Source organism: Tigriopus californicus, chromosome 1 (assembly GCF_007210705.1).
Source record: "Tigriopus californicus strain San Diego chromosome 1, Tcal_SD_v2.1, whole genome shotgun sequence".
Lineage (NCBI taxonomy): Eukaryota > Metazoa > Arthropoda > Copepoda > Harpacticoida > Harpacticidae > Tigriopus > Tigriopus californicus.
In genome coordinates this window covers 1-11,405 of record NC_081440.1, presented here as the reverse complement: position 1 = coordinate 11,405, position 11,405 = coordinate 1, and the positions used below count along the sequence as shown (strand labels likewise).

Sequence of the window (11,405 nt, the reverse complement as noted above, 5' to 3'; positions counted from 1 at the left end):
ATCAACAATTTGATGCACCCCGTTATCTTGTTACAAATTGCATTGTAAAATATGAAGACGAAATCTTTGTAGTACCGTATGTGTGTGGGTGTATGTGTGTATTTGTACACGCATACACACATACACATACACACACATATGTACACATATACATACACACATACACATACAACACATACACACACACTGCCTAAAAGGGAGTTTTGCTTGGAATCTTTCCCCCCTCTGGAACAAAAATGTGACCCTATTCAAACCCTGACTTTAATCAAATGAACTTTGCAATGTGATCCATGCTTGAGGACAGGTCTTGTCATAAGACCCATGAATGTGTGGTCAAAACTCCGAGACTTGCAAGGGCCTCCAACCCCGAGGACATAGTTTGTGATCCAAAATTACTCAAAAGGAAATCTTTGAGTTCGACGATGATTGCCCATAAAGGCGAGCACATCAAAAGTGTATAGACATTTGCTGTAGCCTTTAGTCTTTTTTATCCAAGGTATATAAGTCAGCCCAATATCTCTTACCATTCTTCACTTATGGCAAAATAACCAAATTCTCATACTTAACAGCCATACGGTATGCCAGGACGGGGTACAGTTCCTACTTTAAATAGTGAATGCATTTTTGGCCAAAGGATAAGGTGTAATGTAGAAACTAATAAGCTATAAAATCGCAAAACTTATATTTTATGAATGTCAAGGTACAGTAATCCAATAGAGAAATTTTATAAAGTTAAAGTAAAAAAACAAATAATTTTGAAAATTGAGGATGTGATAAGGATATCAACACTTCAATTTTGATAAGAGTGGTATGACTGTCGCTACTTTTCAATGATTGATGAAAAAACTGCAGTGCTATTCAATGGAATATGTGTATTAATGTTTTTAACAGAGAAAAAAATATGTTTGCTCCTTCTTCTGTCAAAACTGATGACTACACCTTCAGGAAAAAATTAACCTGTGGGAAGATTAGATTAAAAGGTCTTGATTTGTCGAATTGTTACGACTGAAACTTTAAACAATATTTGGTCTAACAACGAATTTGGATATGAAATTGAACTTCCTGTTTTCTGTTTGGGAAAGTTAACAAAAAAGAGAGACTCAAGCAATACTTGCCACCATGGGTTGGCGCTAACCAAAACCAAATCAATTTGAGAACATAAACGCCCTAAGCTATAACACTAAGATGTAGAAGAGAATCAAAAGTATACCATAACATCTGTGTCAATTGAAAACGTGTCCTAATGTCAAACATTGCAAGAAAAACTGTCAATTTCTTGAACATAAAACAAAGAAATTCAATGTATAAACTAGAATATATCGTTGTGGGGCTAGATTTCGTAACAGATAGAAAGGGAGGAAGGAGGCTAAACGCCTAAAAATGACAATTTCCCATTGTAACAATTACTTTGCATTACTACACCTTTTTTGCATTTTCCCTCCTTTTGCGCATTTTTCTCAGCTTTAAAAACTACTTTGGCAAAAAGGCACCGTTTTTTGGAGGTCTACTGACCACTAGATATTTTGGGCCTCTATTGGCAAGATCAATTAAGTACTGATATCTTATTTTCTTGTCCACTTCCTTACCACCGCAGTGAAAGAAATTCCTACCAATTCAATTAAGTAATTCATTTTTCTTCAATTTATATTTATATGAAATCTGATTCACCAATAATTCGGGGTTGGCGGATCAGGCTAGTCCTTGAATGTTGGGTTGATCAGGAATTTTGGTCAAAGAGTATTCCAAGTGTGAAGTTTCCGTCTACACGATTGGCTCCTACATATTCCATACGAATATTTGAGAGGAGCAAATTAAACAATGAAGGAGTCCGAGAAAGAAGAGAGGTGGACTTCATTCTTCCAACTTGACCGGATTCTCGAGGGCTTAAAGGTACTCTTAAACCGCTTGTTAAGCCTCTCCGGTCACTGCAAATGACCCTAAACCCAGGTTGGGGCAAAGCTCATGAATGCTGTTGAACAGCATCAAGTACTTTTCGTACTTTTTATGAATGTTGTACAAATACGAGAGCTCTCTCTTACCTTCTATGTTCCTGGTGAAACTTCTCTGGACCTGCTCGACCTTTTGCAAACCTCCTAAACTCATTGAAGCCCAAATGGGTGAGGCTCATTCAAACTGTGGTTGGACAATCGACTGGTGCAGAGTTAGCGTAAGAACTTTATTATAACTGACTAGGCTTATATTCTTTTCATTATTAAGACACCACACTTGTCCAAGATAACACTTTGATCCAAACGAGCCAAACTAAGTTACTAAAGGAAGGAGATGTAAATCTTGGCCCATCTATAATTCATTTTTCTTTTACTTTTCCCTCATGCAGCTTTCAATCTCTTTACTCAGGTCAAGTAAAATACGATTGCATCTTATTGTGAATTTGTTTGTTGCTAAAACATACAAATAGTACGGAACTTTAGCACTTTTAAACTCACGTAGCTCTCACCCATAGCGATGGTACTGAATACTCAAGTGGGGCTGGATACATATGTAAACGTGGATTACACAAACAACCGGTTTTGGAGAGATTAGTTTCTTCTGGGGAAGGAGTTTGTACGGCTACGATGTTTCTTGACGTTCAGGCTTGCATGGAGATTACTGACGTTCCAAGCACGTTTTTCGGCCTGATGATGGGGAGGATGGGGCGAGGGTCAAGTCGTGGAGGGCATTTCGATTGTATGGAAAATCTCGCTTCTCTCTCATCAGTTCATCTCTATCAGCCGATGAGTGGTGAGAAGATCGGACTCTTTTACGAAATAATATCACGTGGTTTCGACAGTTACACAATGCCAACCCAAATCCAGACCTACATGGTAGATTATCGCTTGGATAGTTATCTCGACGATGACCTATTACGAGCATTAGTGATTCAACCGCTCCAGAAGGTGTTCAAATCAAAACTGATCGAGATCAGTGTTCGGCATCGGCCACAAGATTTTTCCAAAAGCTTTTGCCTCGAGGGCGACGAAATCGATGTGTCAATTTGGATCAAACTGTACAACAAACATCTGCCCAAGGACCAGCATGTTCTTCTCACCCTCACAGTGGAGCTTCCTCGGTAAGCATCTGGGACCCACAAGTGTCGGTCATTATTTCCAACAGGTCCATTCATCTGACGTGAACATTTTTCTGCAGTGAGATTGAAGAAAGCATTATCCTCGAAGATGGCTTTAGTCTAGAGGAGGCTTTGAAGACATCTTTGACTACCAACTTTCCGGAAACCTCCGGCTCTTTCTTCCCCGCCATTAAGAGAACGTTGAAGGACTCTCCCTATTTGAGATCATCGGGTAACTCAGGATCATTTGCTTCATCTTATTTCGAATGTAAAAGGTCAGACTTATGAAGATGGATGTCATTTATCATTCCATTGATATAGACAACCGCTTGATGGAGTACAAATACGAAAAAGTCTTGTTCAGTGACCAGTCTCCATATCAGTTCGTTCAAATTGTGCAGACCCTCGATTTTGGGCCACTACTTATTCTGGATGGATATGCAAATTATGCGGAGTCTGACAAGGAAACTTACACACATATGCTTATGAACCTTCCTCATGAAGATTATAGTGTAAGTAGAGACCCTGTCTTGACTGGTCATGACAATGGAAATTGATTGGCTTGTTTGAAGCACATTATATTGTTTCATGGATGATTTTGTAGGGCAAAGAAGTGCTGATACTTGGTGGAGGCGATGGTGCTCTCATTCAGGAACTTTTTGCGTTGGAGAACCCTCCATCCTTCGTGACAATGGTGGACATTGACGCCATGGTCATGGATGCCTGCAACCAATTCATGCCTAACGTGTGTGGAAAATTCTTGGACCGATCAAATTGGGAAGGCCCCAATCACAAAATCATTGCTGGCGATGCTATTGCTTTCATGAAGGAATGTTTAGTAAGAATCTGTTAAGCTATCTAATGGGCAAGATGCACAGGAATAGGAGCCCATCGCCAGTCAACAATAATGATGCACGTCATGATTATAATTTCCAGAGTGGCCCCAAAAAGTTTGACTTTATCTTCGGCGATCTCACTGATACACCCGTGTCGACCACTCCGAGAGACGAGTCAGTGTGGGCCTTTTTGAAGATGATCCTGGATATGGGTGTGAACCTCTTGAAGCCGAACACTGGGAAATATCTGACGCATTGCAACGGGATCTGTGTCCCTCAATCCTTGGAGGCTTACGAGAAAGTACTCGCCAATCTGGCAGGTGGTTCGTGCACATTCACCAAAACCACCCGTTACGTGAACTCGTTCTATGAAACATGGACCTACTATCAAATTATTAGGAATGAGAAATAAAACAAGAGAATGTGGTTCTGGCTTTGGAATAATTTAGAGGGCTTCTAGAGCAATCTAATCCACAGCTTGCAACTCATGTCTCGCATGTTCTTTGAAAGGGTTGGCCTCATGAGACTGGACAGGAAATTTCTATGGACTTGTCCAATTCCCATGAGTATGTTTCGAGTATACAATTAGACCAATTACTTCCTTCGAACAGTGGTGCATTGTCCATGCTCCAATCGACGTCTTCTAACCATTATCCTAGCTTTTGCGTCGGTAAATGACACAAGAAGCACCCATCATCTTCTATTATTCAAGCCCGGAACAATTTTGTCTCAAGATCTAGAAATATTGCTTCCTGAGACTAAGGGCGGCTTTACACTAGGATGGAAAACAAACATTGAATCCGGTTTGACCATTCACGTAGGATTAGTGGTGGGGCAAGTCTGGCAAAAGTCTAGCAAAGGGCTTTAATCTTTTACTGCACTAAATTTGTGGTCAAACAAATCGACTCATACCGCGAAAAATCGCCACGGCACTAGTCCTACTTGCATCCTCAAAACGGATTCAGTTTTGATTTTCCATCCCAGTGTAAAGACGCTCAAATTGCTTCACATTTGGATCACACTACTCCCTTCAAAAGGTTTCAAATACATGACAATTGTGGCTACTTTGACAAATATCACTGGGTGTAGGCTTCCAAACCAGCAATGGCAAGTCAAGCTCATTCCAAATACATATTATGTGACTCCCTACTATTGGTCTTGCTGAAAGTGATTTAGATGAGGTAGCAAGCATTCTTGAACAATTTGGTCGACTCTGGCTAACAGGCTGGTACAACTCTTTGAACTTTTTAAAGAGCACGTAGCCAACATTTGGTCCATCATTGAGATAGAAAGGACGAATGAATAACCTTTTATTCAAATACTGACTTTTCAGAAAAGTCTACGAATTTTGTTTGATCAATGCTCACAATTAAAACAAAAGGCCTCATGACATACTTGGTCCCATTTTGACTTTGGTTTATATTTTGCCAATAATATTTAATCCAAAAATGTGATTTCTCGACGGAACCAGTAATTTCAATGTCTTGGCAAATCTGTATTGCGAGATGAGGCTTCTAACCCAAAAAGAAAGGGTCAAGAAAAATTTACAAATTTTCTGGATCTATGCTCACATTCAGAACTAACCAAAGTCAAAATGGGACCTTATGTCATGGGGCCCAGTGTACTTAATGCAAGCATCGATCCAGCAAATTTCGTAAAATTTTCTCGACCCTTGTCTTTTAGGTTAGAGGCCTCATCTGCAAATACAGACTTGGCAAGACATTAAATTAACGGTTCCATCGAATAATCTCATTTTTGGAACAAATAATATAGGCAAAATACAATACAGTACAAAGGACACAAATGATATCGGCCAAATACTAAACTAAGTCAAAATGGGACCAAATATGTCATGGGGTCTTGTGTAGTGAATGCGAGCGATGATCTAGCAAAGTTGGTAAATTATTGTCGACCTTTCTTTTAGGTTACAAGCCTCATCTGCGAATACAGACTTGTCAAGACATTGCAGTTACTGGTTTCACATTGAAATAACATTTTTGGAACAAATAGCATCGGCAAAATATAGAAAAAGTCAAAATGGGATTTTATGTCATGGGGCCCTGTATACTGAAAGCGAGCATTGATGCAGCAAGTTTCGTAAATTTTTCTCGACCCTTTTCTATTAGGTTAGAGTCGTCATCTGCGAATACAGACTTGTGAAGACATTGAAATTACCAATTCCATGGAAAAATCCCCTTTTTCGAACAAATAACATCCGCAAAATACTAACCAAAGTCAAAATGGGACTTTATGTCATGGGGCCCTCTGTTCTGAGTGAGAGCATTGATGCAGCAATTTTCGTAAATTTTCGCGAACCTTTCCTTTTAGGTTAGAGGCCTCATCTGCAAATACAGACTTGTCAAGACATTGAAATTACTGGTTCTAACGAGAAATGCCATTTTTGGAACAAACAACATCGGCAAAATACTAACCAAAATCAAATTGGGAAAATATGTCATGGGGCCCTTTATACTGAATGCGAGCATTGATGCAGCAAGTTTCGTAAATTTTTCTCGACCCTTTCCTTTTAGGTTAGAGGCCTCATCTGCGAATAGAGACTTGTCAAGACATTGAAATTACTGGTTCCATCGAGAAATCCCATTTTTGGAACAAACAACATCGGCAAAATACTAACCAAAATCAAATTGGGAAAATATGTCATGGGGCCCTTTATACTGAATGCGAGCATTGATCCAGCAATTTTCATAAATTTTTGTCGACCCGATCCTTTTAGGTTAGAGGCCTCATCTGGGAATACAGACTTGTTGTTCAAGACTTTCACAACTAATTTAGTGGTTCCTCGTAGTATAATCGCATTTTTTGGAATCAAATAACATTAGGCGCAATAATATCACTAACACAAACAAATTGGGAATATGTCATGGGGCCCTTTACTGAATGAGCATTGATGCAGCAAGTTTCGTAAATTTTTCTCGACCCTTTCTCTTTTAGGTTAGAGTCGTCATCTGCGAATACAGACTTGTCGAGACATTGAAATTAGTGTTCTTTGAAAATCCATTTTTGGAACAAATAAATAGGCAAAATACTAACCAAGTCAAATTCAACAATTGTCATGGGCCCCTTTGTACTGAATGGGGCATTGATGCAGCAAGTTCGTAATTTTTCCCGACCTTTCCTTTTAGGTTAGAGGCTCATCTGCGAATACAGACTTGTCAAGACATTGAATTAGTGGTCCTTGAAAAATCCCATTTTTGGAACAAATAATATCAGCAAAATTAACTAACCAAAGTCAAATCAGATATGTTATGGGGCCTTTTGTACTGAATGCGAGCATTGATGCAGCAAGTTTCGTAAATTTTCTCGACCCTTTCTTTTTTAGGTTAGAGGCCTCATCTGCGAATACAGACTTGTCAAGACATTGAAATTAAGTGTGTTCCACTGAGAAATCCATTTTTGGACACAAATAATATCGGCAAAATACTACAAAATAAAAATTGGGAAAATATGTCATGGGGCCCTTTGTACTGATGCGAGCGTTGATGCAGCAAGTTCCGTAAATTTTTCTCGACCCTTTCTTTTATGTTTAGAGGCTCTCGGCGAATACAGACTTGTCAAGAAATTGAATTAGTGTCTACATCGAGAAATCCATTTTGGAACAAATAGATGGCCAAATACTAACAAAGTTCAAATTAACAATATGTCATGGGGCCCTTTGTACTGAATGCGAAGCATTGATGCAGCAATTTCGTAAATTTTTCTCGACCTTTCTTTTTTAGGTTAGAGCCTCATCTGGAATACAGACTTGTCAAGACATTGAAATTAAGTGGTTCCATCGAGAAATCCCATTTTTGGAACAACTAACGCAAAAATACTAACCAAATCAATTGGGTTATGTCATGGGCCCTTGTACTGAATGCGAATTGATGCAGCAATTTTCGTAAATTTTTTCTCGACCCTTTCCTTTAGGTTAGAGGTCATCTGCGAATACAAGAATTGAAACGCCACAGTTTTTGGAACACATACCATCGGCAAAATACTAACAAAGTCAAATTGGCAAAATATGTCATGGGGCCCTTGTACTGAATGCGAGCATTGATGCAGCAAGTTTCGAAAATTTTCCGACCTTTTCTTATGGTTAGACGACATCTGCGAATACAGACTTGTAGACATTGAAATTACGGTTCCATGGAAATCCTTTTTGGAACAATAACATACAAAATAACAAGTCAAATTCAACAATATGTCATGGGGCCCTTTGTACTGAATGCGAGCATTGATGCAGCAAGTTTCGTAATTTTTCTCGACCCTTTTCTTTTGTTAGAGTCGTCATCGGCGAATACAGACTTGTCAAGACATTGAAATTACGGGTCCATCGAGAAATCCCCTTTTGGAACAAATAACATCAGCAAAATACTAACAAGTCAAAATTTTGTCATGGGGCCCTGTTCTGAGTGGCGAGCATTGATGCACAATTTTGTAAATTTTCTCGAACTTTCTTTTTAGGTTAGAGGCCTCATCTGCGAATACAGACTTGTCAAGACATTAAATTAGTGGTTTCATCGAGAAATCCCATTTTTGGAACAAATAATTAGCAAATACTAACCAAAGTCAAAATTCAACAATATGTCATGGGGCCTTTGTACTGAATGCGAGCATTGATGCAGCAAGTTTCGTAAATTTTTTCTCGACCCTTTTCTTTTTAGGTTAGAGGCTCATCTGCGAATACAGACTTTGTAAGACATTGAAATTAGTGTTTCCATCGAGAAATCCCATTTTTGGAACAATAAGGCAAATACTAACCAAAATCAAATTGGGAAATATGTCATGGGGCCCCTTTGTACTGAATGGCGAGCATTGATGCAGCAAGTTTCGTAAATTTTTCTCGACCCTTTCCTTTTAGGTTAGAGTCGTCATCTGCGAATACAGACTTGTGAAGACATTGAAATTAGGTTCCATGGAAAATCTCTTTGGAACAAATAACATCCGCAAAATACTAACCAAAGTCAAATTGGGACTTATGTCATGGGGCTTTGTGTACTGAATGCGACCATTGATGCAGCAAGTTTCGTAATTTTTCTCGACTTCTCTTTTAGGTTAGAGCCTCATCTGCGAATACAGACTTGTCAAGACATTGAAATTAGTGGTTCCATCGAGAAATCCCATTTTTGGAACAAAATAACATAAGCAAAATACTAACCAAAGTCAAATTGAAAAATATGTCATGGGGCCTTTTGTACTGAATGCGAGCATGGTTGCTGAAGTTTCGTAATTTTTCTCGACCCTTTTTTTAGGTTGAGACCTCATCTGCGATAACAGACTTGTCAAGACATTGAAATTAGTGGTTCATCGAGAATCCATTTTTGGAACAAAATATCAGGCAAATTACTAACCAAAGTCAAATTCCAACAATATGTCATGGGGCCCTTTGTACTGAATGCGAGCATTGATGCAGCAAGTTTCGTAAATTTTTCTCGACCTTTCTTTTTTAGGTTAGAGCCTCATCTGCGAATACAGACTTGTCAAGACATTGAAATTAGTGGTTCCATCGAGAAATCCCATTTTGGAACAAATCATAGGAAAATACTAACAAAAATCAAAATTGAGAAAATATGTCATGGGGCCCTTTGTACTGAATGGTGAGCATGGTTGCTGAGTTTCGTAATTTTTCTCGACCCTTTCTTTTTAGGTTAGAGGCCCATCTGCGAATACAGACTTGTCAAGACATTGAAATTAGTGGTTCCTCGAGAAATCCATTTTTGGAACAAATATCAGCAAATATAACCAAAGTCAAATTCACAACAATATGTCATGGGGCCTTTTGTCAGAATGCGAGCTTGATGCAGCAAGTTTCGTAAATTTTTCTCGACCCTTTCTTTTTAGGTTGAGGGTCATCTGCGAATACAGACTTGTCAAGACATTGAAATTAGTGGTTCCATCGAGAAATCCAATTTTTGGAACAAAAAACATAGGCAAAATACTAACCAAAGTCAAATTCAAACAATATGTCATGGGGCCCTTTGTACTGAATGCGACCATTGAGAGCAGGAATTCGTAAATTTTTCTCGACCTTTCTTTTAGGTTAGAGGCCTCATCTGCGAATACAGACTTCTGAAGACATTGAAATTAGTGGTTCCATCGAGAAATCCATTTTTGGAACAAATAACATAGGCAAAATCTACAACCAAAGTCAAATTCCAGAATATGTCATGGGGCCCTTTGTACTGAATGCGAGCATTGATGCAGCAAGTTTCGTAAATTTTTCTCGACCCTTTCTTTTAGGTTAGGGGCTCATCTGCGAATACAGACTTGTCAAGACATTGAAATTAGTGGTTCCCATCGAGTATCCATTTTTGGACAAATACATAGGCAATAAAATACTAACCAAGGTCAAATTCAAATATGTCATGGGGCCCTTTGTACTGAATGCGAGCATTGATGCAGCAAGTTTCGAAATTTTTCCCGACCTTTCCTTTTAGGTTAAAGGCCTCATCTGCGAATAACAGACTTGTCAAGACATTGAAATTAGTGTTTCCATCGAGAAATCCCATTTTTGGAACAAATGAATCAGGCAAATTACTAACAAAATCAAATTGGGAAATATGTCATGGGGCCCTTTGTACTGAATGCGAGCATTGATGCAGCAAGTTTCGTAAATTTTCTCGACCCTTTCTTTTTAGGTTGGGGCCTCATCTGCGAATACAGACTTGTCAAGACATTGAAATTAGTGGTTCCATTGAGAAATCCCATTTTTGGAACAAATAACATAGGCAAAATACTAACCAAAGTCAAATTCCACAATATGTCATGGGCCCCTTTGTACTGAATGCGAGCATTGATGCAGCAAGTTTTCGTAAATTTTTCCCGACCTTTCCTTTTAGGTTAAGAGGCTCATCTGCGAATACAGACTTGTCAAGACATTGAAATTAGTGGTTCCTTGTGAAAAATCCCATTTTTGGAACAAATACATAGGCAAATACTAACCAAGCAAAAATTCCAACATATGTCATGGGCCCTTTGTACTGAATGCGAGCATTGATGCAGCAAGTTCGTAAATTTTTCTCGACCCTTTCCTTTTAGGTTAGAGGCCTCATCTGCGAATACAGACTTGTCGAGACATTGAAATTAGTGGTTCCATTGAAATCCCTTTTTGGACAAATAATAATAGCAAATTACTAACCAAAGTCAAATTCCACATATGTCATGGGGCCCTTTGTACTGAATGCGAGCATTGATGCAGCAAGTTTCGTAATTTTTTTCTACCTTTCTTTTTTTTAGGTAGGAGCCTCATCTGCGAATACAGACTTGTCAAGACATTGAAATTAGTGTTCCATCGAGAAATCGCATTTTTGGCAAAAAAAACTGGCAAAAATAATAACCAAATCAAATTGGGAACTAATGTCATGGGCCTTTTGTACTGAATGCGGCATTGATGCAGCAAATGTCGTAAATTTTTTCTCGACCCTTCCTTTTAGGTTAGAGGCCTCATCTGCGAATACAGAGACTTGTCGAAGAAATTGCAATTAAGTGGTCTAATCGAGAGA

The 11,405-nt window shown here is 38.8% G+C and overlaps 1 protein-coding gene across 1 annotated transcript; it reads left to right on the top strand.

The window, feature by feature from the left end:
- The first annotated feature begins 2,561 nt into the window (after positions 1-2,561).
- Positions 2,562-4,412, top strand: LOC131878253 (spermine synthase-like). Its single transcript, XM_059224180.1, has 5 exons — positions 2,562-3,070; positions 3,148-3,299; positions 3,389-3,579; positions 3,672-3,905; positions 4,004-4,412. Exons 1-5 carry the CDS (start codon positions 2,577-2,579, stop codon positions 4,313-4,315), a joined length of 1,383 nt encoding a protein of 460 aa, XP_059080163.1. The 5' UTR covers positions 2,562-2,576; the 3' UTR covers positions 4,316-4,412.
- The last annotated feature ends 6,993 nt before the right edge of the window (positions 4,413-11,405 follow it).